Source organism: Pogona vitticeps, chromosome 3 (genome assembly GCF_051106095.1).
Source record: "Pogona vitticeps strain Pit_001003342236 chromosome 3, PviZW2.1, whole genome shotgun sequence".
Lineage (NCBI taxonomy): Eukaryota > Metazoa > Chordata > Lepidosauria > Squamata > Agamidae > Pogona > Pogona vitticeps.
Window position 1 is genome coordinate 171,425,337 of NC_135785.1, and position 27,974 is coordinate 171,453,310.

General features: G+C 40.8%; 1 protein-coding gene across 2 annotated transcripts; it reads right to left on the reverse strand.

Moving 5' to 3' along the window:
• Positions 1 to 90: 90 nt before the first annotated feature.
• Positions 91 to 25,227, reverse strand: IL18RAP (interleukin 18 receptor accessory protein). 2 transcript variants are annotated; one of them, XM_072994515.2, is made up of 11 exons: positions 22,263 to 25,227; positions 18,768 to 18,928; positions 18,148 to 18,421; positions 16,944 to 17,121; positions 15,773 to 15,950; positions 14,465 to 14,533; positions 12,796 to 12,910; positions 11,894 to 12,051; positions 10,875 to 11,015; positions 4,431 to 4,601; positions 91 to 2,706 (listed from the first exon to the last, which is right to left on the reverse strand). In XM_072994515.2, the coding sequence occupies exons 2-11, from the start codon at positions 18,835 to 18,837 to the stop codon at positions 2,261 to 2,263; spliced, it is 1,800 nt and encodes a 599-aa protein (XP_072850616.2). In that variant the 5' UTR covers positions 18,838 to 18,928; positions 22,263 to 25,227; the 3' UTR covers positions 91 to 2,260. The 2 variants fall into 2 exon arrangements, with proteins under 2 accessions (XP_072850616.2, XP_072850617.2); XM_072994516.2 differs by lacking the exon at positions 4,431 to 4,601.
• Between the last annotated feature and the right edge of the window lie 2,747 nt (positions 25,228 to 27,974).

The window sequence follows — 27,974 nt, forward strand, 5'->3', positions numbered from 1 at the left end:
TCAGATATGTTAAGGACATCTAGTGGATTCTAGTCTAAATTGCAGTTATTCTTCACTATTACACTGGAAAGTAAGGCAGCTGTGGTTGGAAGTTTCACGTGATCAGCCTTACTCTTATTTCACATTTATTTATTTATTTATTTATTTATTTATTTATTTATCTATCTATCTATCTATCTATCTATCTATCTATCTATCTATCTATCTATCTATCTATCTATCTATCTCAACTAGGGATGCAACCACACTGCAATTTGATTCACAGCCCTGGAATATAACAATCCTAAGTCTTTGCCCCTAAGAAAGATGCATATCAAAATTTGTTGAGCATTTTTAATAGCTTGCCATCTCATACTTGTATGATTTTTTCTATAGCTCTCTCTGTTCTTCTATCTTTATTTTGTCTCCCCTCTTTGTGTTTTGGCCTTCTTATATATTGGTGAATTGATTTGCAACTTTGTGGAGAGCATTATTCAAAAGCTCTGGTGGTTCCCAGAATAATTAATGTTAAAAAAATAGAAATTAAAATGGCAGATGTCAAGATATGCAGTGGTGTTGAGTTGGCCAGCGATAAAAAGGTGTATAGAATAAGATGTAACACAGACAGGGCTTTGGTAGCTTTGATTTTAGTGGAACTCATTAGATTTGTAAAAGATTGGAATGCTAGAGTTTATAAAGTGCTGCCCAGAAACCAAAATCTATGTTTTCTTGAGATTTATCAGATTTTATGTAAATCTGAAGCAAGAACTGCAATTATATTTCAAAATATCAATTTTGAATATCAATATTTTATTTGTGCAACATTTAGTCCAATGGGTAGCTATTACTCTGATATATAAAATAATTATTAAATATCTACAATATAAAGACACGGCATAGCACAATTGTGTTAAATACTTTTAAATATTATTATTACTAAATTTTTAGACATTTTCTAAATGAAAACAAAAAGTATCTTACCATTAGAAAATTTTAAAATTGAATGTATATGTAAAACCACATTTCCATGTGAGAAAATGTTACAGTAATAACCAAGTAGCATACAGTCAATTTTTAAAACTCAGCCAACTATATTCCCTTTCATTCCTTAAATGTAAAGAAGTTTCTTAATTTGGCACTATATTTTGTCATGAGAAGGCAAGGCAATAATATTAAGAAAATTTAACACTAGAGGAAAATCTAATATGCAATGGACTCAGTTCAAGAATCCACAGCCTTTAGGATATAAGATCTTAGCCGTGCTGTTAATGATAGGATCTTTTTATATCATTCATTCATATGGTCAGAATGAACACAAAGCAATTTGGCGCCACATAACAAAAACAAAATTATTTGGATCAGGTGGGTTTCACAATGAAAATCATTTCACATTATTAAACACTTGTAATGATACAGTAGCCAATTAGATCAGCCATTCTCAATGGGGGCTATATAGCCCCCGGGGGGGGCTGGTATATTTGAAGAGGGGCACAGACATTAAACTATTCTTCACACATCACCTTATATGGTTTGTTCAACTTATACAACCCTGATTCAGCTTATATTTTATATCGTGTTTATGGCTATGGCAAAAAAAGTTAAGAATGGTTGATTTTTTAGAGTATTCTCATATTTCTTTTAATACATGAGAGATGACCAGATCTTGACATTTGATGCTTCTGTACACTGAGCAAGGCCATGAGGCTATCCATCCTGCTAATCTCTATGCCAGGAGTGGCCATTTCTCTGGTACATCCCCAGGCTGCTGGCTCACAAAACATAAACAAAAGGAGGGGAAGAAATGAAGGGTTATGACTCCCGAAGCTTCCAGGCAGGGATGTTGGCAAGTCTTTGGGTACGCATCCCAAGTCCAACTCCAACTCTTTGGTCCCAAGTCCCAAATCGGAGTCCCTGTTAAAAATAAGCTTTTTTCCTCAGGGGTAAGAGCAGGTGCATTCCAAATTGTGAATTGAGTCTGTCATTGAAAAAAAAAAACTTGAGTCAAGTCCAAGTCAAATCACTGGTGCAACTTAAGTCCGACTGGACAGCGAGTCCCATGACTAGAGTCCCCATCCCTCCTTCTCCTGTTAAAGCAACCCTGTTCAACTTGTTTTGGCAAAAAGAAAAAAGAAGGAAAGAAAAACTGGGAGTGACTGAAAGATCACTTCCAGCTGGTAAGGCCCACTGAGGTTGGTAGGAAATGGCCTCTGGTATCTCTGCAGGCCCACCTTGGGTCTACTCAGCAGCTGCCCCAGGCTTCAGGACATCCTTCTCAGCCCTTCTAAGTCTCCACTTTAGGGAAATTCCGTCCCAAATCTTTCTCTGTATTTCTCCCTCTGTTGCCTTCTTGGTTATCCTTGCTCCATGGCCAGTAGGAGCTGGAAGAAAAGAAAAGCCACTTGCTCCCAGCTTCTTTGGTATGTTTCACTGGCATATGATACTGCAGTTTTTTCCAGAACTGCTTATTAGCAGTAGGAGAGGTGGATGTTTTCCAAGTAACCCTGGGCAAAATCCTGAGAGCAGTCTTCACCTTGCTAGGTAATGACTGCGGCTCCTGAAAAGACTCAAACTGAATCAGGATAAGTTTTAATGTCTTATCTTCCCATGCAGTGTTGACGGCTGCTTCGAGCTCAAAGATGCTTTCTCTGTTTTTGAAATAGCTCGGGGTTAAGATCATTATTGCCCGTCTGCTGCTTTTGATAGCATTTACGATGTCATCAGTGTATGCTGAGAAAAGAAACCATTATTAATAACATATTTAATGTATTTGTTTTGAGATATATGAGCCACATCATCCTCCTAAGTAGACAATGCATAGAAATGCAGATTTTCAGAATAAAAAATTTAACCAGTAAAGGTGGGAATAACATAACAGAATTTGACATTTAATTTTAAAACAAATCAGCTAATCAGTTTATTATAAAAAAAACATTTCCTGAATATTCTTAGCCGGTGCTTGGAAAAATTACTTGTTCAAAATACAGTTCCCAAAATGTATTTTCTCAATTTCTCAAGCTCTGGCCTGGATTGTACTATATCCACAACAGGCTGGGATGATGGCTGCCCTTTTCTGAAGCCATAAAGATGCTGCACTTGCAGCAAACCAAGCCTAAGGTCATTCTACTGGCACTGCAAAACTAGAGGTCACCGCATGGTCTCCACATAAAGTACAAAGCAGGCTTTTGTTTGAATTGCTGTCCCCACAACAGATAGTGTTCTGGGTAGCTTTTAGCTTAAACTATAAGAGCAAAAGTTTTTCAGTGGTGTGCTTTTTAAAGAGACAGGACACTGGCTTTATTGTTTGGGAACTCTGATGGCATGACCCATGATTACATGCATGCCCCACGTATTATCTCTTCCCACCAAATGTAGCTGTACATTAGCTCGAAGCATAGCTACATTGAAACCCCTAGCCAAATTCTAGACATATAGCCATATTGCATGGAGGATGAACAGGCACAACAAAACTAAGAGGGACTGCTGCTGCTCACATGAAAAAAGGAGAAGGTGTCTGTAGCGTTCTCTATTTATTAGGTCTGTGGTTCATGTTATATTATGTAATGGTTCATGGTTGTTATGTGATGGAATGATTCATGCATATTAATGTTGCTGAGAGGCAGAGCCGAGAGAGATGCTGTAAGAGGTGGAGTCAGAGAGTCAAGAGGTAGATTGAGTAAGTAAGAGAAATGTAAGAGTCAGGGAGTAGAGAAAAAAGTCAGAGAGAGTAATAGGAGTGTGTAGTTTGGGAAATTCTGAGGTGTGATTAGTTACTGAAGATATTCATGAATCAATCTCTGTAATCAATAAACCAAAGTTTTATTTAAAGGAACTTGAAGTGTGGACCTGAATCTTTCTGAGGTAATGGTGATTAGTGATCACCTGGTGGCAGCAGTGAAAAGAGAAGAGTGTTTGCCTTCGTGTGTTCTGAGGCTTGATGGTCAAGCAAGGGGCACGAGGGTGAACGTCACAGTGTCATCTCTTTGGCTAACATAATGGCAGAAAAATCACAACAATGTGATTTGCTACTCACAAATGGGTGAAATGTGAGGATTCTGCATAGGCTGCTCGGGGAGACTGTAATATATTTGAAAGGTTTGTGCAGTTATTTTCTTCTTATCACTAATGTACAATTCATGATTATTGCAATGATACAATAGAGCTGTGTGCTTTTATGTGTGTGTTACAGAGTTTGTTAAACCCCACACTGCAATTTCTATGCATTTTCACAGCTTATACTGTGGGGTGTTATTGACTCCCAAAAACATATATGTGACTACAGTATTTTTATTTTATCTTTCAAGTGTTTTAATTTAAGCCAGGTAATTTATTTGATGTGTTTTCTTCTGTACATTTAATGCAAATACTTTTTGTGTTGGTAAGTTTTTCTATTGGTGGAGGGCTAAAAGAAAGATTTCTACGGTCTATTAGTGTGCAGCCATATAAGACCTTACCTCCTCCAGGCAGGATGTTCCTCTCCATGAGGCACAGCTTATATCCGTATTCATTCTCTAAAACCTGAGGGAGATACTCTAAGGCAAACTGCTCCTCTTCAAACAGCGCATGATGTGCTCCAAGAGAATTTGGTGTTGCATGGGACACAAATGCATCAAATTCCTTGCAGTCTTTAAAAATATATATAATAGGCATCCATTTTAAAAAGGAAGCAAAAGAAAAAAGAGGACAGGTATAAGAAATTATTTTCTGAAATAGTAAGGCATAGCTGTGAGATAGGCATGTCTTCCTTAAAATATATTCTTATTTATTTATTTTGCTGTTAAAGGACACATGAAATAGAGCTGTGAAGAATGTATACTAAATGTCCATTGGGAAATATATTTTTTTAAAGGCTGATTAAATGTCCATGTTCAACCTCCATCACAGGATTAATTACACATAAAGAGCTGGTGGTATGTAGAAACAGTCAGAATGTGGAATTAACTTTGGCTAAAGTGTCAAACTCCACTTAAGCCTATAAACTTGTTGGGTCACCCTAAGCCAGTCTCTTAGCCTAACCTAACTTACAAGGTTCTTGTTATAAGGATAAAGTGTACAATGAAGCTGTTTATGCCACCTCGAGCTCTTGAGAGGAAAGGTAAAGGTAAAGGTAAAGGTTCCCCTTGACAATTTTTGTCCAGTCGTGTCCGACCCTAGGGGGCGGCGCTCATCCCGCTCTTCAAGCCATAGAGCCAGCGTTTGTCCGAAGACAATCTTTCCATGGTCACATGGCCAGTGTGATTTAGACACGGAACGCTGTTTACCTTCCCACCGAGATGGTACCTATTTATCTACTTGCATGTGCATGCTTTCGAACCGCTAGGTTGGCGGGAGCTGGGACAAGTGACAGGCGCTCACTCCGCCGCGTGGATTCGATCTTACAACTGCTTGGTCTTCTGACCCTGCAGCACAGGCTTCTGTGGTTTAGCCCACAGCGCCACCACGTCCCTCTTCTTGAGAGGAAAAGTACACACCATATTCTGTAAGAGGTTCCACCCTGGGTAGCATTACATTTTCTTTCCCACAAGGACAGAGAAGGGAAAGGAATGGTTTACAGAAAGCTTCCCAGCTTGGTCACACTTAGACCCACTTGAATGGTGAAATATAAAAGTGTGCTGCTTATATACCACCCCATAGCACTTAAAGCACTTCCTGGGTGATTTCTAATTTTAATTATGCAGGCTACACGTTGTTGATATTAGAGGAACATTTTGTGCAAAGATGAACATGATAAAGGACAAAATGGGAGGGACCTAACAGAAGCAAAAGACATCAAGAAGAGGTGGCAAGAATACACGGAGGAATTATATCAGAAAGATTTGGATATCCTGGACAACCCAGACAATGTAGTTGCTGACCTTGAGCCAGACATCCTGGAGAGTGAAGTCAAGTGGGCCTTAGAAAGCCTGGCTAACAACAAGGCCAGTGGAGATGATGACATGCCAGTTGAACTATTTAAAATCTTAAAAGATGACACAGTTAAGCTGCTACATTCAATATGCCATCAAGTTTGGAAAACTCAACAGTGGCCAGAGGATTGGAAAAGATCAGTCTACATCCCAATCACAAAGAAAGGCAGTGCCAAAGAATGCTCCAACTACCGTACAATTGCACTCATTTCACACGCTAGCAAGGTTATGCTCAAAATCCTACAAGGTAGGCTTCAGCAGTATGTGGACCGAGAACTCCCAGAAGTACAAGCTGGATTCCGAAGGGGCAGAGGAACTCGAGACCAAATTGCTAACATGCGCTAGATTATGGAGAAAGCTAGAGAGTTCCGGAAAACATCTACTTCTGCTTCATTGACTACACAAAAGTCTTTGACTGTGTGGACCACAACAAACTATGGCAAGTTCTTAAAGAAATGGGAGTGTCTCACCACTTTATCTATCTCCTGAGAAATGTATATGTGGGACAGGAAGCAACAGTTAGAACTGGATATGGAACAACTGCCTGGTTCAAAATTGGGAAAGGAGTACAATAAGGCTGTGTATTGTCCCCCGGCTTATTCAACTTATATGCAGAATACATCATGCGGAAGGCTGGACTGGAGGAATCCGAAGCCGGAATTAAGATTGCCGGAAGAAATATCAACAACCTCCGATATGCAGATGAAACCACTCTGATGGCAGAAAGTGAGAAGGAATTAAAGAACCTTGTAATGAGGGTGAAAGAGGAGAGTGCAAAAAAAGGCCTGAAAATCAACATCAAAAAAACTAAGAGCATGGCCACTGATCCCATCACCACCTGGGAAATAGAAGGGGAAGATATGGAGGCAGTGACAGATTTTACTTTCTTGGGCTCCATGATCACTGCAGATGGAGACAGCAGCCCCAAAATTAAAAGACGCCTGCTTCTTGGGAGGAAAGCAATGACAAACCTCGATAGCATCTAAAAAAGCAGAGACATCACCTTGCCAACAAAAGTCCGAATAGTCAAAGCTATTGGTTTTTTCCTGTTGTGATGTATGGAAGTGAGAGCTGGACCATAAAGAAAGCAGACCACCGAAGAATTGATGCCTTTGAATTGTGATGCTGGAGGAGGCTCTTGAGAGTCCCCTGGACTGCAAGGAGAACAAACCTATCCATTCTAAAGGAAATCAACCCTGAGTGCTCACTGGAAGGACAGATCCTGAAGCTGAGGCTCCAATACTTCGGCCATCTCATGAGAAGAGAAGACTCCTTGGAAAACACCTTGATGTTGAGAAAGTGTGAGGGCAAAAGGAGAAGGGGACGACAGAGGATGAGATGGCTGGACAGTGTCTGCAAAGCAACCAACATGAAACTGACACAACTTCGGGAGGCAGTGGAAGATAGGAGGGCCTGGTGTGCTCTGGTCCATAGGGTCATGAAGAGTCGGACACAACTAAACAACTAAATGACGATGACACGGTGTCCACGCAGCAAGCCGTACTGCAATTTAACCACTGCACCATGAGATAACCATGGCAGAGTATCATTCAGCCATAAGGTTTGCCTGGACTATTAGGTTGGAACTCAGAACTCTTTTATACCAAAAATGGTTTTGCCCCATAGGCAAGTAAACTGGACAGCTTTTGGGATGAATATCTCTCATACACGGATCGAAAAAAGGGAGAGGAAAGGGAAGCATTAATGCTACCCAGCATTGTGTTCTTCAGTTATCCTGCCTCCACTGTTATTAACCTTGCCGAAGTGGTCAGCTGAACAGGGGAGGCAGGGTAGGGCAGTCGAGGCTCCTTCCCAGATTGTTGCACCAAAAGCAGAAGAAGGACCCCTGCACCATGCAGATACAGATACAAAGTGCCCACCTCTAACTCCTTATATTTCTGATCATCATCTTCCCCCTTTCTCTCTTCCCTTCCAAGGCTGTTGGATCTTTAACTTTTTACCAGGCTATAAAGGAAACTTGTTCACTTATCAGTGCCTCTCCCTACTCAGGAAGCCTTTCCTGTTGATTTTTGCCATACAAACCTTTCCACCAGTCCAAGATCTACTTCTTTAACACACATTTTAAAAAAGTTCACATTCCTGTTCTCTTGTAAGAAAAATGGGCATACAAATTTAGCAACGTCTCAAGGTTACTTACAACTAAGTCCAAAAATAAATAGAATATTTAATTATCATTTTAATTAAAGCTGTAATCCTAAGCATACTTTACTTGGCAGTGAATTGAAATCACTGTTAGTTAATTATGAATAAATATGTTTAGATTTAGAATAGGTTCTTAATGGCAAATATGTAGGAAAGTTTAATATGTGTAATATGTAATATGTGAACATTTAATTACAGCATGCCTCCAAATTTATTGTGTATATAATTTAATAGTTAGCTCTAAATATAATTTTACCACATTTACCCATTTACTTGATATATAAAATGGATTTCCTGATTTTGTTTTGTCACTGACTCCAAGATTTTCAGACACAGTTAGCGGGAAAACAGGGTACCAGGGACTGCCTTTCGACTTTCTCAGGCCTGTTATATAAGCTGCCAACGGCTTGCCTAATCCGAAACCTGGCACTCTAGCCACTGAGTCACACTTCACCTGAAAGGTCAGTATCTCTCCACATCACCCTCTTCTACAAATCAATATAAAACATAAAAGTCGTCCAAAAATTAATCTTTCTTTCTTCTACCAGCAGAGGCCACTATAATCCTTCAGAGCAGCAGTTTATTTGCTGCTTCATTGCACTAAAAATATATACATATATAATTTTAAACTTCTTGGCTCCACTTTAAGGACCGCTTTTGTGCATTAACAGATCCTGAAGTAAGTCATTTCCTTGTAAGAAACCACTTGCAATGTACATGTGCAGGGTGTATTCATACTGGATACCTGTGGTGAGCTAAAGCTTCTCAGCACATATCTAAATCATGTCCTTTCAAATACAAATGTAAGTAAAACTACATTTGTAACTGTGTCATACAGTTGAATAGACATTCAGAAAACATAGTCCTCAGTACGGAAGCCTGAGACCCTCAGAACTGTCTGGAAGCCCTTCCCTGGGCACATGTACTGTACCTGAGTCATGAAGAATAAATGACTTTTCTACAGATCATGGCAACCTTTTAATAGTGGTGTTTTAGACCTGCACTAATGCCTACTACCATTCAAGGCTGATCTCCCATTCAAACTGGAGGCACAGGATATTGTTGTGAGTTTAGTAAATATATTTAAATTTTACATCTAGAGAGAGGCACTCTATTTGCTCTTCAGAATTCTAGTTTTCTCATAAACCTTCTACTTCCGACCTAATTTCATTTCCTGTGTATATTTTTATTCACTCACTTTCTCCTTGAGGTAAGTGGCTTCAGCTTCCTCTGTACTAGGCTAAACAGATTTTGCCAAGTAGACCTTGTTGTGTGTAAAGTAGTGGCTCTGAAGACAGATATAACAGATATCCGGTCAGCAACAGGTGGTCCAACAGGGGCTCAGAAGCATTACCCTCAGCACCATCCCAACAATCTCTCTCTCTTTCTCTCTCTCTCTCTCTCTCTCTCTCTCTCTCTCTCTCTCTCTCTCTCTCTCTGTCTGTCTGTCTGTCTGTCTGTCTATCTATCTATCTAAGTGCCTCAGAAAGATGACTGTGTTCTCAAAGAGGGCGATTTTGCCACGTCTTCAGGACTTCTAGTTCCCTAATCCCAAACCATTAAAGACTGGCCAGTAGAGAGCAGAAGGGGCCCTTCTCAATTTAAAAAGCAAAATACATTTTTGCCAGGAAAATTGGGATCTTAGGAATGCATGTGGCCCTCCCCACTTCAGGAATGAGCATGTGCAGCCCCAGGCCTCCGAAGGTTGTCCTCCCCTGTAACGGAGGAGCAACATTTCTTTAACTCTGTGCTTGGCCCAGAATTTGTTTTTGATCTGGGGCGCGCATACATACAAATTTACTTTTATTTCCCTCCAACCCACAACACTTACAACTTACCCTGATTTAGGTAGAGAAAAGGGGTTTGGGCTGTTGCCATTGTTAAACTATTGAAATGGATCATTGGTGATCTATTGCAAATCAGCCTGACATGCTGACTATTCTACTGGGCAAAGTGAAGCAATAACTGCTCAGAAGAGAGATTATGAAGGGGCAGGAAACTATAGTTTGATTATATTTTTACTATGGAGGACAGTGCTTGTAGTATCTCCTGTCTCGTGTGCACAAACAACTTGACTGCCTTTCTGTACTGTGCACCTTGAATTTAGGAGCTGGGGGTGGCACTTAGTTGCTGCTTTGTTGCAGGCAGTGACGGATCTTGGCCAGCTCTGTGACACATGGAGACTTACAGTAGATGCAACTTTGTCCACTACCATCCCCCAAGCCTTCAGAGAATGATGAAATTTCTGCATCTTTTCACTGGTAGCTCTATGGTCGCTTCACTGGGAAGCATTGTGTTTTTTGTTCATACTATATTGTAAGCTAGTGTAGTACCACGATTAGAACATCAGACTAAAAGCTGCAAGGCCCAGGTTCAAATCCCTCGCCAGCCATTAATCTTATATAGGTCCAGGCCCTATGGGGTGGTCACAGCAGGACCTTTTGACAAAGGCTTGACTCACCCAGGGGTCTTGCCTCCACCAAAATGTGCATGATCCTCCCTTTTAACCCCCTTTTTACACGCCATTCTTTGTATTAAAATCTCTCTCCACACCATGAGGGTGCCTGTCTTCATCTGAGCTCTCAGAGAACCTGTAAAGGCCAGTCATCAAGTCTCACTCTCACCCATCTCACAAAATAAGGAAATCCACATGTGCCACCCTGAGATCCTTAGAGCATAGCTGGAGGTAAGCATAACAAATACATAAATACAGTAATGAGGAATCATTAGCCAGCATGACAGCAGATGACAGACAGACAGACAGACAGACAGACAGACAGACAGACAGACATTGGAGAACACTGAAAAGATGGCAGTTCCTGTTCTTACCTCCCAGAGTTTCATCTTTGGCCAGATAATATCGATAAAAGAGCACTAGATCAATCCAGCGCCAGTAAGCCAGCATGCCTCCCAAAACAACTGCAAACAGTGCTATGATGATACAACACAATGCAAGCAAGAAATACAGAACTAAAAAGGAGAAAGGAAAAGAAACCACTATTAATATTTGAAATTCTGTGTTTTATAAGAATTTAAAATGATCGTGGGGGGTGCAGGGGGGGAAAGCCTTAAAAATAAAGTGCAATTTAAAATTATATCTTGGAACTGATGTAGTTGTTTCGGGTACACATAACACTTTAAGTGTACCCGAAACAACTGACCACAGATGAAGGTTATAAGGTATGTGAACAATTTTGTGATAGCTAAACCTTGAATGTCATGTTATGCTGCCAGATGAATGTCTATTCTCTCTGGATATATGCTAATAGATTAAGTTGGTATTTTACTCTTTCAGTGTTATAGTGTCTTTGCAACCTGAAATCTCCTAACCCTGCTTACATCCTGAGAATACATATATAACCAAAATTCTCAACAATAATTTCATAAAGTACTTAGAATTCTACACTGTATACTGGAGGAGTCCATGTGCACTCGCTAGGAAAACATTCTAAAGACCTCAGTAAACTACAAATTCCAGGATGCCACCAGATGTCAAATAGATTGCACTCTGGTTGCCTTCATGCCCTACTTGTTAAGCTTCCCAGAGGCATGTAGGTAAACAAAACTCATGGAAACAAAATGCTGGATCTGATGGACTTTTGGTTCAATCCAGCAGGGTTACCGTACATCTGTAAAAAGAGAAGAAGCTGGCAAAGTAGGGCAAATGATTCCAATTACTGTACCAAAGTTCTCTCCTGCATATGAAATGAAATGTTTGAGAGTAAACATCATAGACCTTCAATACTGAGTTTTAATTTTTGTTTTCCTCTTTAAGGGTAAATCATCTCTGACATTCACAAAACTGATGACACTATTCCGATTAAACAAATATTGTTGGCCAGTTCTACCTTTTTCTGTTTTTCTTCTAAGCTTGAAAATTCCCGTGGAATGTCCAATAGAGTTTTGAGCCAGGCAGATGAAATGGCTGTTTAGATCCTCTTCATTCACATTTGTCAAATTGAAAAGATCTCTAAAGGTTTGGCCTTCTATCCCCTTTGGATCAACCCTAAACAGAACAATATGTCCATCATTCCTGTATAACATTCGTTTTTACAGACAGAAAGTAGTTCCATGTCCTCCAGAAAAATATTTTTTGTATAGTGGCTGTCCTGATTTCCACAATGGGAGAGAAACACACACACACACACAAAGAATTGTGACAAACATATGTATGGTTGTTATAGGTTTTTCGGGCTGTTTGGTCATGTTCTTAAGGTTTTTCTTCCTAACGTTTCACCCATCTCTGTGGCCGGCATCTTCAGAGGACAGGAGTCAGAACTCTGTCTGTGCTCTGGTGCAGTTTGTGGGATAGTTGAATAAAACATATGTATAATACCCACATAAAATCCCAGGTTAATACAACACAGCAGCGGGCTTGGCCAAACTGATCTTCCTGGAGCTACTTTGTAGATAAACCAGCCCATACATACAATGTTAAGGACCCAGTGTGCAAAAAGTTACACCTTTTGTCTAACTGCACAACAGGATTCCAGCCGCTCAGAACACTATAAAAATATATTTCACCTATCCCAGGGCTGGGCAATTTAGGCAGGGCAAAAATTGTTTTTCAGGGTAGCTCTCTACCCAGGGCTGCAATCCCAAAGAAGTATTGCCAAAGTGGAAATGGATGTGGCCAAAATGGCTAATTAGATAATCACCCTTTTTGTTTTTTAATTTTTCTATCTTACATACTTTTTAAATTTATTTTTGAATCAGTCTAGCTGCATTCACATGGAATACTTTCCCATACCGTTTTTGTTGAACCAGCAGCTTACTTTTACTGGTTTCTCTGTACCATTGTATGGAAGATGAAGCATTTAATTCAAAACCAAACTGTGCTTTGCATTCCATTTCAAGCAGGTGTCCTGTGGAGAGAACAGAAACAAAAGGTGAAAAAATGCATATAAAAACAGGATGCTGATTGTGGATGTCTTTTAGATCATTTGAATAGGCTTGAATGATAACTTTAGGCACGAACAGTTTTAAAATGCAAGTTTTAAAATGCCAGTCCATGGGCAACATCTAAAATGGTTGTGAATAAAAAGATTCTTTAATGTATAGTGAGAAGGAGTTGAGCTTTATAGTTTAGTGGGGCCATCTGAGTTTGATAATCTGCTGGAGCCTCACGGAAAACGTCTCTGATCACTCCCCCATGTGCACCTCTGCCACCGTCAGAAGGCAATGAGGACCTTCCCTGAAAGCTCAAAGAGAAGGCTGTGAGCTTTTAACTCTAATATAAGATCTGAATTCTCAAAAGGATGACAATGAACCATCAGTGCTGCCTCTGGTATTTCCAGGGATTGATTTGGTTCTATTGGGTCATGTTCGGTATATTTCTAGTTCTCCACTTGCTGGGTGTGTAGCTTACTGAGTTAGTGTACTCCTGGGGGTCAAACCAGACAACATATCTAGCACATATTTAGGCTCAGTACACGCCGAAGAAGTAAAAGGCACCTCTTTGTACTGTTCCTCATCTCCCAGTCTTCCATTCCAGCATGCTCTGTTTGGGGATTGGCTATCAAAAGACAGGTAAACATGGGCTTGAGTTGCATGGCTGATTGTTGAGATGCACAAGGAAAATCCTTTTGTATAAGGGGAAAGTGCTAATTGCAAGGAATAATCAATCCACATCATGTTAACCTGACCCTACAAAAATACACAGTTTTTGTTATAATCTGCTGGTGTGCTGAGTAGGGACAGGAGTCAACAGGGCCCAGAAGCTGAGTGAATATTCCACCTCAAGGAAATATAGTACTGGGCTTTGGCAGTCTGGCGCTTTAAAGGCTTTGACCAGCAATTTGAATTGCTAGATGTTATTTTGAATTATACAGTACATGTTTACAATAAGACATGCAGGTAAGCTTTGATTGTATTCCTGCACTGAGCAGGGGGTTAGACTTGATGGCCTTGTAGGCCCTTTCCAACTTCATTTTTCTATGATTCTATGCACATGTATGAATCTGTAAATTATAATGAATTTTAAATCGTCTATGATGCTTCCACTGTGCTTATAAAACAGCTCATCAAAAATTGGTACTCATCAAGCAATAGGCACCAAAGCAGACTGTCATATGATTTATCTTTATTTTGTTTAAGGAGGCAATTATTTATTTATTTATTTATTTATTTGATTTATATTTATTTATTATATTGATTTATATTTATTTGATTTATATAACGCCCATCTGGTATATTCTACCACTCTGGGCGGCAATCCAATGTGTACTTACCCTGACAAGTGTAAATGAATGAAGAAAAAGCATGGAAGGGACAGACAAACTATGGGTATGTTTTCATATAAGATGTAACATGGGAAATACTGTAACTTCATTGCAAGACTGCTTTTACATATCCTTTATTGTTAAGCTACATATATTCTTCTATATTACAAAACAAATCTTAAAATGTAATCCACTTACCAACATCTACTTCAAGGGTTGTCACATTGCTGGGATACAAAATTTTTGGAGGATTCACAGTGTCTTTTGCTATAAAACAGAATGCAAAATGTCACTAGTATGAAGGCTATGAGCCCTTTCTAATCGACTCTCTTCTTTGCACATAGACTCTATGGCCAAGTTTAATGTGAAAACCTTTAAGCAAAAAACCAGGAGAAATCAGAGAGCAAGAAGACATTCATTTGATAAGGAAATGGAAGGGCACTGAACAGTCACTTGTGAGCAACATTATGAGTAGCCCATTTTAGCCCTTTGCAGAAGGCAGATACAGTATAAGATCAGCAAGATGGTCTCTCAGTCCATCTGAATTCTGTAGAAGAGAGTCCATTTTCTAACCTCTGAGTTGCAAGTAATCAATTTTTATTCTGGTATGCTATCATCATGGGGCAAGCTGTACTGAGATTGCAGTGGGAGGTTGCTGGTGGAATATGATTCTGTCTGTGATTCGTGGCATTGCCTTCATTGCTACTGAATGGGGTAGCCGGGAACATTTTCCTGGCTGAGGCAGGGAACAAGAGGGTGCCACTTATGAGCAAACACTGACTGAATTGACAGGTGAATCTTTCAGCTGGTAAGGGGACAGCATCTTCAACTGCAGATGGAACCAACAGCCAGGCTCAGGCAGAGCTTTGAAAAAGTTTTTTTTTTCAGACTACATGACCTAGAGTCCCCTAGGCAGCATGATTGTTGGATGGGCTGGATAGGGCGTTCTAAACTTGGACTCATACACGCTGGAGGTTTGTTCTTTTTTCAGTGAACAGATCTCATTTTCCAAACTCTGTAGTTCAGCTTATAAGCAAACGATAACTTCCAAATAAAGAGGTTTGAACGAATCCCAACTAGAATGACAAATGGAAATAGCCCATTCAAAGTTTGCCTAAATAGGTTTAATTTTTAAGTGAGAAAGGCCATGTGGTGTATCCTTTATAGGAAATAAAACATAACAACATAAACAATGAAAGAAAGTGGCGAGGAAGCACAATGATGAGACGTAAAAGTGAGTCCAAGCCAGTTAACAGGTGTGAAATTTCTAGGGTAATTTTTTCCCCAGATTTTGTAATATAATGTTTGCAAAATATAAAACATCCAGTTGCTTAGCATAGTAAGTCACAATTTAGATTACAGACCCATTGAACCAGGGCAACTTCTGGAGGAGCTGTGTCACTGAATCAATGGGCCTGCTCTAGTTATGACTTACTATGCGAGGCAATGAGATTTCAGCCACTATGTCTGAACATTTATTATGCTGCATGATGTACAGTAACTTACATATGATGGTTATGTTTACTACTGTTCGCATTTTCCACGGGGTATTATTATCAGTCAGCAGGTAATCACAGATATAAATGCCACGATCTCTATCATAGACAGAATGCAATATTATTTTATCATCCTGAAGCTGCAGGCTCGGTCTCTTGACCTTTTGAAGTTTTATTTTTTTCCCATTCTGAAAGAGGAAGTAAAAAAGAGGGGAGAAGCAAACCCACAATTCATCACATTAAATTGTGAAACACTTGTTGGCAACTGATTAGGGCTAAATCTAGTGACATGGTCCATTCCTCTTTCTTTGCAATTACCTTTGCTTTTAATTCCTAATTTCTAAAATGACTTACCAAGAACTTGCAGCACCCCTTTTTTCCTTAGTATGAAACTCTTGTCTCAGGAAGTTAAAGGAGGCAGAGGTTTCCAAACACATCAGGCAGGGACAAATCTGGGGTGGCATGGTTCATTATTGGGGGACCTGGACCCGTTCATGGGCCATCCTACTCACCAAGGCCATTGTGCTCTGGTACAATGTGAAAAATGCACTTACATGTGAAAACTAGAAGCCTGAAGAGTTCTTCTTCTCAAAGGCAACAGGGATTGTGATCCTTCTCTAAAATAAGATTCCCACTTCCCAGAGTATCTAAATGTGATTTGTTTTTCTATCAAGACTGACATAATTGGGTGGCAGTGGCAGTAGTGGCAGCAGTAGCAGTGATAGCAGTGCCAGAACCAATTAAATAGTCAGGGGCCCACATCAGGGGTGCCTATTGCCCAAGTGGGGCAACTATAGTCTTATAGTTCTTTATGTGCTGCTCTCACAATGTCAGAAAAGATCAGTCCAAATGTTCACCACAGCAATTGATACTTTAAGAGCATTTTCACCCTTCCTTCTTTGTCCCCAGCCCCCAGCAACACCTTTTAAAGTCAGGGCCGGATACTCAAAGGGCTGACTAGCCATTCTGCACATCAGCAAAACTTTTGACATAACCCATTTTCCCCCACCTTGATATATCTGGCAGTGGGGTGGATGACTGGAGTGAGAAATTAGCAGAAAGGTGCTCGACCATGTTCCCCCCATGTTTTTTTTTCCCCCAGCCACAATTTGGGAAAACAAATGTGCAAATATTTTGAACGGTTCTATATTGGTGAAAAAGTGACCAGCAGGAACTCCTACCTGATACCATTTAACTGATGAGTGCGGAAAATTCCTGAAACAGTGTTTTCCTGGGCAAGTAATAGATGCTCCTTGCTTGACCAACAGGTACCTGTGACTCGGACTCTTCCCTGAGCAATTTGCTGTCTCCTCTGTTTGGACGGCTATCAAAATATTGACATATCTTGGTGGTTTTTCCCTGTGGGGCACAGAAAAAAGGGGGGCAGGTGAAATCACCCGTAGAAGCCTAGACTCTCTGAAGGCAAAGGAAAAATTAATATTGTGAGAAAATTGAAACACTTCACTAATCTGTTAGAACAGACATGTTAGCCATGGTGGACTAACACATTTCATGATTCTCCTGAGTGACATTCCATTCCTGAAATGGGGCTCAAGTGCTGCTCCTCCTCTACTCTGTAGCTGCCCGCCCTCCCAGCAAAGATGATCACAGAAGCTGAGAAGCCCTGGGAATGCTGTCAGATAGGAGAGGCAGAGAGATACAGGTGAACAGGGTAGTTGGTGGGACTGGAATAGCCTTGAGCAAGCAAACATGTCTTCCCAACACAAATCCCTCTCCTTTCATACATGTGATGGTGTAATTTGGAATAACTGATGATTGGCCATATAATTAAAAACAACAACAACAACAAGGTGTTACTAGTAGCAATCTGGAAACATATCCAGAATACCCTTGCCAGATGGCTGCGCCCATGTGCTCATGCTATCTGGGGAATTTTGAGAGTTGTCCTAACGGATAACTTTTCCAAGGTCTATGCCATTTATTTTTTCAAAGGGACATGCTGCAGTGTAAATTCAATTAAGTGAATTTCCATTCATTTCAATGGCAGAGACAGGCATGTGTTTAAATCACTTCCACTGATATAGATAAGGTTTAATTTTGGCTGGTTAATGTTTGGGGAAAAAAGGGGGGAAACCCAACAACATACCTCATGGGCCCAAACTTTTTGGAGCTGAGGACACCCCTCCAGCACCACCTCTTATGTCTAAGTGCACAATACCCAAATTCAGCCAAGGTATTTGGATACATGTAGAAAAATCTACACACAACTGTTCTCATGCCTCATAGCCAGCATACAGTGATAACAAAGTAATACTAATTTGCTGCCCTTTGATGGCACTTGAGAATGGTTGCCTGAGACAGCTGCTTTATTCCATCACAAGGAAGGATTGGTGTAGAAAAGGGGCTGAAGGGGATTTAACAAACCCATTTGTGCAGATATATGTTCCAGAATGTTGAACTGTTATTGGATCAAACCAGATGGCATTCCCCTGAAACACAGGATTAGCGGTTGCACTCCTCAGAAGCATTTTAATTTCTCCATCATCACTTGATTTCCAAAACCACTGCATTTGGTCTTCATAGAGATGGGAATAATTGAAGATTGAGGCAGGGTCTTCAGATGGTAAGTCACAGGATACAACAAATTTCTGGCCGCTAATGGCCCTGTACCTCATGTCAGTGTGCTTGTGGAGACATTCTGGAAAACAAAAGAAATAAAAACAGTGCACGCAATTTAAATTTTTAGGTGATGTGATTTCAGAGGAACTGTACACTGTGTCTCAACTGGCTGGAAAAAATGGTACCATCTCTGTTAACGGACATGTGAAACATCCTGAGAAGCAAGAGGGTCCACATGGCTTTTTCCATGGAGGGGTCAAAAAAACAAATGTGCATAAATTCTGTACATAGCAGGCACCACTAAACTCAGGATGTTTGTCTCTACTTGAAAATAATTAATAAATTTAAGGAGTCTGGAGAAAGAAGGACCCTTTTTGACCCCTCAACATCCAGACTGAGGAGAAGTATAACACAATGTGTCCTACCTGTAACATTACAATCTATAACTTCTGATCCTCTCATTAACAACAGGATGATCCAGCAAGACAACTTCATTGCTTCCCTCAGCAGTGAATTTTCTTTTGTTCATGAGGTTTCATGGCAGAAGTAGCCACTTGTATTTTCACTCTGGATTATTGTTTGGTTACTATGATAGAGAAAAAAGAAAAAAGCCAACTGCTTTTCAAAATATCTCATCCCAGACAATTGTTAGATAGAAATGTCTTTCATAGACTTCCTTCAAAAAAAGAAAAAGAAAATGAGCTCAGTGGAACACTTGGGAATGAGATCCTTTATAAGTCTGCCGATAATGCCATCTCGGATTCTCATCTGGCAGAATTTCTGGGTTTTGGCTCCCAAATGTTTCCTCCACTGATGGACCTGCCTATCTGCCCACCTGTTGAGAGATACTGTACATGCCTTCCACACTCTCAGCCCAAGGCCTGCAATTACTCCAATTTTCAGTTCTCTTGTAGATTCTTTTCACAGCAGAATGCTGGTGAGAAATCTGTCTTCCAAGGAAGCACATCCAACCTAAAACCTCTCTGAGCCATCCTGGAGTTCCCAAGAGCAGAGCCTGCAAAGCCACTGCCATAGAACAAGTCCTACAAAGGAAGGACAATGGCTCTGTAACAGAGAAACTGCTGCTTCATAAAGAAAGTGGGTCCAGGTTCAACTGTGGTGTTTCTGGGTGGGGCTGGGAAAGGCCCCTTTCTGGAACCCTAAAGAGCTATTAACGGTTGGCGTAAACCAGCATCTCCCGATTAGACTACAGCTTCAAGCATTCTGAGCTGTCAGGGCTATCTGCATGCTAGCTTGGAATGATGGGAGTTGCAATCAAACACAGTGTCTCAACTTGCAGGATAATGGTGGAGACAATACTGAGCTATGCAGACTTTTTGGGTAGAATGTGGAGATTGCAGGGTTTGGAATTCAATTAATTTGCTGGACACAGTAATCAACTAAACTTAGTTCTAGGCCCCCATATGTAATATGGATACTATGTCGTGGAATTTGGGAGTTGTACCCTGCTCTTGTAAGGGTTACTGGAGGTGCTTCCAGCTATTTTGCCTTTCTTGCTCTCCGCTCCCAGCCATCAATAATAATTTTTTTAAAAATATGAGAGAAATGGGGAAGGATATAGGAGGGTTACAAGTGCAAGCCCTTCAAGCGCCCCTAATGCTTCCCCACCAACAGACACAGCTGACACCACTTCATGCTTCACACAGTCAACTTTTGCTTCAGGAATGTCTAAAGAACCATTTACATCATCCAACAGAGAGAGGAAGGGGTTCAAAGCTTGGAACTACATAGTTTCAAATGTCCCCAAGTCTCTCAGGTTTTCACCCTTGACCTCGAGTATTTCATAGGGTTCACCCGGTAACAGCAACTGCAACAAGGAGAATGTGTCATCTCCCCCATCTTTCTCTCTCCCTGGGTAGTTTCTCAGTGGACACCATCTCTGGCCCAAAAGCTGAGCCTTCCATGTTGCCTCTTCCCATCTTTCCCTCTCTATCTGTGCTTTTTCTTCCCTGATCTTTCTCTGCCACTCTGTCCTTTCTTGTCCATCCCCACACACACACACCAAAAGAAGAGCTTTTAGGTTGGCGAGAATTCCCATGCCTTTCTGCTTCTTCTCTAGGGATCATCAGTCTTTCCCATTTATGGGTCCAGGGGTTCTCCCTCCCAACCCACTCCCATCCATCAGGTAATATTTTTTCTCCTTCCGTCCTTCAACTGCTCTTACTTCTACCACTCTCTCCTCCCTACCCACTTCTCTTTTTAGAACTCTTCACTTCCTTTCCCACCTCCTCCTGTTCCAAATCTCCCACCTTTTTTTCCTCTCCTCTCCACCATCCCAGTCAGAGGGCTTTGTCTTCTCCTTCCCCTCCTTGTCAGCTTTTCCCACCTTCTCTTTCTCCCCTTCCCTCCCTTCTCCAAGTGGTGGCCACCCCTTTTCCTCTTTTTCTATTTCCCACAGCTTTGGTGTCTGGGCTTCCTTCCCCTTTCCAAGGCAGAGGAGACGGCTCAAGGCCCCCCAGAAGCATTTTACATTGGGGATTTGGATGTGTTCCCAAGAGACCTTATTCCACACTGAAATTTTAAAAACCATCGAAACTGGGTTTTACTCTCTCTTTTTTCAGTCATGCACAAATATGGCTAATTCCAGGCTCCATGAGGCCCACAAATGGAGCTGGGAGCACCAATTTGGTTTGCCCAACCATGGCATAGGGTAATGGCACAACTGTGTGGAAACACACTGAAAAAATCAATGTGAAGTGTTCTAAGAATGTTGAGAATAGCAAACAAGGTTTTTTATTATGCCGTTGCTGTGCCTCATTCACTGAATTTTACGGGGGTTTTACATGATGTTATCTTCCACTCATAACAGTCCTTCAGTTTCCACTCCTGCTTCTGACTGGATTCTTACTGTGGTAAAACCTATTAAGAACAAAAAGACAGAAGGCAACCTGTCTTCTAACTGGTAGTGTGATGAGCCTTCATCTGGAAACTCCCTAAGATTACTAATACACTGTTCCACATTAAAATGAAATACTTCATTAGCGGACACAGCAGGCTCCTTATTTATCCTTCAAGAATGTCAAAGAGGGTGATGTAAATTTTAAGCAATTCACTCGGCCAAGAACTGTATCTCAGAAATCATCTCAGTTATTTCATAGTACAATCCTACACAATGATTAAGAAGTAATTCCCAGTGGGATCAATAGGACCTATACACAGGACTGTATCTTTTTTGTGTCATTTCACACATACCCACTCAGAACTGAGTCCTGCTGGGTTTAATGATGCATGTTTCCAAATAATAAAGTGTAGACTCTTATACCTACTTGACTCAGAAGTAAGCTCAGTTGAGCAGAATGGGTTTTACTTTTGAGTAGACATTCATAAACTTGACCTTCCCAATGGTATGATGAAAATACCTATAGTACATTGAATGGTATTTCCAATACAGCACCTAAATACAGTACAGTACTTAAAGGAAAGGGTTAATTTGAACAAGAAATGGAAATCTGTGATGGAACAATTCTATTGTCAGGACACAGGAGCGGAAGAAGCTTAACTATTTCTTCAGATGCCATTGATGTAAGCAGTAAAATTTCACAGACAGCCTTGGTTTCCCTGTATGAAATTCTGTGTACAGTAATTACTTCAAGAGATGGTGGGTGCTCCAACGCTAGAGGCATTCAAAAGAAACATAGACAACCACCTGGCAGATATCCTTTGATCTGTATTCCTGCATTGAGCAGGAGGTTGGACTTGATAGCCTTATAGGCTCCTTCCAACTTCATGATTCTATGATTCTATGAGAATCAGTTGTGACAAACTGAGAAATGGGGGTGGAGGAATCAATAAATATAAACCTCTTGAGGTTATACACAAAATGAGAAACATTTGTTTAAATAATCTCTGGAGTTTAATATATGGTCCGAAAAGAGGCAATTGTCTAAACAAAATCTTACCTCTTCATCCCACCAGATGTAATAAGAGCTGTGGTTAGTTCTTGAGATGGTGCTCAGTGTCATCATCTCTTCCTTTTTTGTACTCATATCCGGAAAGTATTTGCATCATAGTGGGGGGAAGGAAAAGGCACATCTTTTGAATAAAAGGTAGCACTTACTGTTATTATTTTATTGCTGTTGTTTCTGTTGTTGACATTGTTGTTTTTGAAATGTTTTCAAAAGTATTTGAGTAGGAAATCTCTCCTTCCCTTTCCCATGTTCAGCAGTTGGTAATACAAGTCCTATAACAATCAACCTCCATTCTAATTTTTCTCTAATTTGCCCATTAGTGTGTTAAGTGTGTGTGTTAAGTGTGTTGCCAAGTTTGATCTTCCCATGTAATTATAATTGTTTGAAAGGGGAACATCCTTGTAGGGCTTTAGCTGCTTTTTACTGAGAGTGTGTTTCAACCCACTTATTCATCCAAGCTGCTCTTTTCTACTTTTCCAGTTCAGTATCTTTCCCAAAATAGGAAAGCCAGAATTGTACACCACATCCTAAATCCAGTTATGGTATTGATTTATATAGTTCATTTGGCACTGACTGCTTTGCTTAATAATCTCAGCTACTGTACATAAAGGTAAGGATTAAAATGATCTATCCACTATGGTCTTCAAGACCTTTTTTCCCCTGATCACTACCCCCATTCATTCCAGTCTCCATTTACAATTGTAGAGATGGAAGGCAACCTACCTTCTCCTATTCCTGATGCAGGGAAATGTAGCTTTGCTTAGCTGTTATTTATGACAGGAGGGTTGACGGAATGCAATTTATACTGAACAACTTACATTGTTCAACTTACATTCACATTACTTTGGCCCTATCACAAAATCACTTTGGTGTTCACCGTGTTGAATAATTGGGTATTATCTGCAAATTCAGCCTCTTCATGGTGCTGTTTTAAGATCATGTATGAAGTTCAATGCTATAAACTTGCCACTCAGGATCCTTCACAGCTTCCGTTTGCTTCCCACCACTATGTGAATTTCCGTTAACCCCTACCTTCCACATCCTGTTGTTTCGTCAGTTACTAACCCATATATCAGAACTGTGTCAGAGAACCACAGGTGGTTGCAGATGAGTGCTTGGATAGAGAGAAGGCTGATGATGAGCAGTGGCTGGTCTGACTGCAGCTTTCTCTAATTCCCTGCTAATAGAAGCAAAGCCATGAGATCCTGCCTCCGGCACCCCTAAGGGACAGAGTGAGTTACACACATCCCTTGAGGAAGTCTTTACTTTTTCATATCAACAGAAGCTGGCACCTCCTTCAGGGGCTGAGTGAGGGAGTTTCAGCTGTTTCTGCCCCCCTCTGAGAGACCCAAAGAGTTGTTTCTGCCTCAAAGGAAGCCCAACATCCCAATGAAGGAATGCATGACAACTGATGTCATCACATATGCACACATAAAACATATTCTGAGAGGCACTGTGACTTCACAGCACACAGTGAACAACAGCACAAGCCTTGTCACTAAGACCGAGGAAAGAGCTTGTATCTGCCCCATGTGCGCGCACACAGCCTGAAAAAGCATGCTTTTCAGTTCTGAAAAGGATATATAACTCAAATGCAGATAACTCAGAAGATGTAGCTCAGACACAAACCAAACGCACAACGGAAGTGTGATAGTATGGCATGTAAGCTATATCAACAGATGTCAACAAACGCATTCATAATAATGATTATGGGGTATGAAGTCAATTCTGACTCTCTAAAGGTAGAGAGTATCCAGAAGTGGTTTCCCATTCCCTTTTTCTAAAGGTGCTCTGGTAATGTGCAGCTTGCCCAAAGTCACAAAGGCTGGATTTAAGCTCAAACTCCCAACATCTGTCTCTACAGCCAGAAATCTAAACCACTGTGTTATCCAGCCAACCACCAATATGTAATGAAAGCATTATCTCTATACAAATGCCAGCTCAAACACATAATCCCCTCAGAGCCATAGCAGGGAAGGAAAGAAATTAAATCCTTTTCCAGACCTTCTCGGATCCTACTATCTCATATTCTTCTCACACTGATTGATGAAATTCCTATGCAGTTTAAAGACGCATAGGAATTAGAAATAGAAAGGTGCACGTCACCTATATGACGTCAGTTCATACCTACATATCTGAGCCAGCAGGGAAAGGGTTTCCCTTCTCACACAATCCTCCTAGTAGCTTAGCCTGGGGAAAATAAAAGACAACTAGTGTGGCCGGACAGTTTAGATATCTGCTGCTGCACCAGAGGTTGTGAGTTCAATTCCACATTGTGCCTCCTGTGTGGTCTTGGGCAAGCTGCACAGTCTCAGAAGAAGGGAATGGGAAACCATCTTTGTGTATTCTCTACCTGGAAAACCCTGAAAAGGGTCACCAAAAAGTCAGAACTCACTCGACGGCACATGATTGTTGTGGTATAGCAAATTGTATTGGACTCTGACTCAGGAGACCTGGGTTCAAACCCCAGATTGCTCATGGAAAGTCATTGGAAGCAGGTGGCCATGTACTCCTTGAACATCTCACACAACCAGATTACATCTTTTTAAACAGCAGCTTTGACTGATGACAAATGCTTACAACAACTGATTGTCAGAGTGTGCACAAATGTTGAGTCTCCAGCTCATGGCATTCCCCTCTCCCCCTACACAAGTAGTCACGCAAACCAGAAGAATGTAACTTTTCAAAGCTCTCTTAAAATTGACCCTCCACCTGCAGACACAGTATACCTCTGAATAGCAAATACTAAGGGCAGGACTGGCCCACGACACTGCTGCTGATTGAGCCAAAGGACAATATTGTACCCCATTCCTTCATCCCATATATAGAAACCAGTTGAACTGATATCTGGATATGACTTCAGCATGGTGATGAGACAATGTCCTCATCATCATCCTCTTGGGGCAGCAGGCTTTGTAGGGGAGTCCAGGACAGGTTTTGTGGCACACACTGCTCAGGCCTGGCAAGATGGTCAGGGAATGAAAAAGGGATCACAAGCTGCCCCTCAGCATCTCCCATCAACACCATTACTGTACTATGCCTCATAACAGGGCCAGCCCTACACTATGGACAGGAAATGGATGGCATCAGTTTGTGGGCTTCGGTGATCATGGCCTGGAGAGGCCACTGGGATTTAGGCTGTGCTTGTACTTTTATGACCCAATATATCCTTGTGCTTATTTAATATCTGGCGGAACGCCTACTCCCACCAAGTTCTACCCGTGTCACTCGTGCGAGCCAGGAGGTGAGGTTGAGGAGCCTAACGCCGAGGGAGGCCCGGAAGGAGAAGACAAGAAATCGGGCCTTCTCGGCGGTGGCTCCTCGCCTCTGGAACAATCTCCCTCCTGAGATTCGCGGGTCCCCCTCGCTGGGTATCTTTAAGAAACAATTTAAGACATGGATGTTTGGGCAGGCCTTTCCATCATATTCCTCTTGACCTCCTTCTTCCCTTTTTACTATTTCTGTTTTGCACTCTATGTAATTGTATTGTGTTTTTACTGATTAGAATTGCTTATTTATACTGTTACTGCATTTTATTGCTGTTAGCCGCCTAGAGTGGTCCTCACCGACCAGATAGGCGGGGAATAAATTAAATAAATAAATAAATAAATAAATAAATAAATAAATAAATAAATAAATAAAAATAAAAATAAAAATAAAAATAAAAATAAAAATAAAAATAAAAATAAAAATAAAAATAATAATAAAAATAAAAATAATAAAAATAATAATAATAATAATAATAATAATAATAATAATAATAATAATAATAATAATAATAATAATAATAATAATAATAATAATAATAATAATAATAATAATAATAATAATAATAATAATAATAATAATAATATGAGGAAGAACCAGACCCACTTTGGACTGTTATGATTGTCCCTGTGTTGGTCTTCGAAAAATAGCTTTTATAAAAGAACCGTACCACAATCTCAGCCCACACATGAGCTGCCATCTTTCAGTAGTTGGTTTTCCACAAAAGGATGCATATGAGATGCAAAAAACCAGTAAGCTTATTTTTTAAAAAAACTCAAGTACTTAAAAGAATTTCTAAGTCTTGAGAGAGCCCCTTGATCCTCATTCTAATGTCTGTGTGCACTGCACCCAGTGTCATTGTCGTGTTCACAGAAGAGCTTTTCAAATGAATATGTGGAGGCCTCCACTAAGGAAATAGAGAAAAACATTTTCAGCAAATCCTCTGCTTTCTGGAGCTCCCTGAAAATTTGCTTTGGTGGGGGTAGGGGAACCTCTGGCACAATGCCAGAAGTGCTAAGGGCACAATGCCAGAAGTGCTAAGGGCAGGAAAGTACGTTAGTGAAATTTACCAGTCCTCTTCCGTCAATGACGACTAGAGATAGGCACCAACTGCTGGTTCAGCAGTTTGTTTATTGGCTGAACAGGTGGTGGTGCTTCGGAGGGGGCACTCCTCCAGTGGGCACCCCCTAGAAGAGAGCACCCTAGCTTCCCTCCCCCACTTCCTACAGGCACTTCCTCTAAGTGGGTGCCTGCTGGGGGAGGCAGGTTTCTGCTATGCCAAACAGCTGTTTAGTTGATAAATGAACCCCTGAACCAGGGGTTCATGCCCATCTATAATAAAGACCAAGGGATTTCCTAAAAGAGAACTACTCCCATCCACATATGGGTACCATTTTAGATACAGCCCAGTCACATATAACTGTAGGCTGTTGCCATCTCCATAAAACCTGCAGCATGTGTGTAATGTATACTGTATATTATGCATTATTTTGGATCATGCATAATGTTTGTTTAGGCAGATGCTATTACCATAAAAGGGACAACGAAGCCTTCACTCTTCCCCAAATCCAGTTGATAAAATTCCAGTTTTTGAAAAGGGGGGGAGGAGGGCTGCGTGCATGGGAAGTGGGCAAGAAGAGAGCAGTAGAGCCAAAACAAAGTTGGTCGAGCAAGCTGTGCTTTCCACCAATTTGACATGTCCCCAGTAAGCACAGAAGGCCTCTGATTTCCATACTTCCTCTTTGCAGGACTGGCTGAAACACCACATTCTCTCAATAGCTTCTTTAAATCATATTTAAAGGTTGAATGTCTTTAAAGCCCTTCTTATTTCACAGATACAAGTGAAGTTTCCCTGTGCTTACTGAAGAAAAGCTGTATTTCTTCATTGATAAGCAGAGAAATCCTGACTCTTATCTCTAGCTCGCAGAGAAAAAAGTGAGGCTTTCCCGCACAGCACATGGGGAGAAAGAAGAAACTCACAGGCCAGGTGGGAACCACTGACAAGCTGGATCCAGTCTGTGGGGCAGAGGCACCCCAGTCTGGTCTATGTGCTACTTACAGTATCTAGCATAGAGGGAAATCCAGCTATTTAGTTTAAATCCAGCTGAAGATACTTTAAAATTTGTGTCTTCGGTTGATATTTAATCACTTTAACCATATCTCAAAAAACAAAACAAAACAAACAAAAAAACAACATTCTGGTCCAAACCGAACATCTCTACCCTTCAGATTGTGGTTGATTACTCAGATGGCTACTTCCTATGCTATGCACAACAACACAAGGCCAAGTTTACATAACTCTTTTCACATCCCTTTCTCTTCTAACATTGTCTCGAATGACATTTCAGTTGGCTCTAGAATTAACCTGTAGACAGGTGGAACAGTGCATAACAGCTATGGACAGTTTAGTTACTGACACTACCTACTGGGCATTCT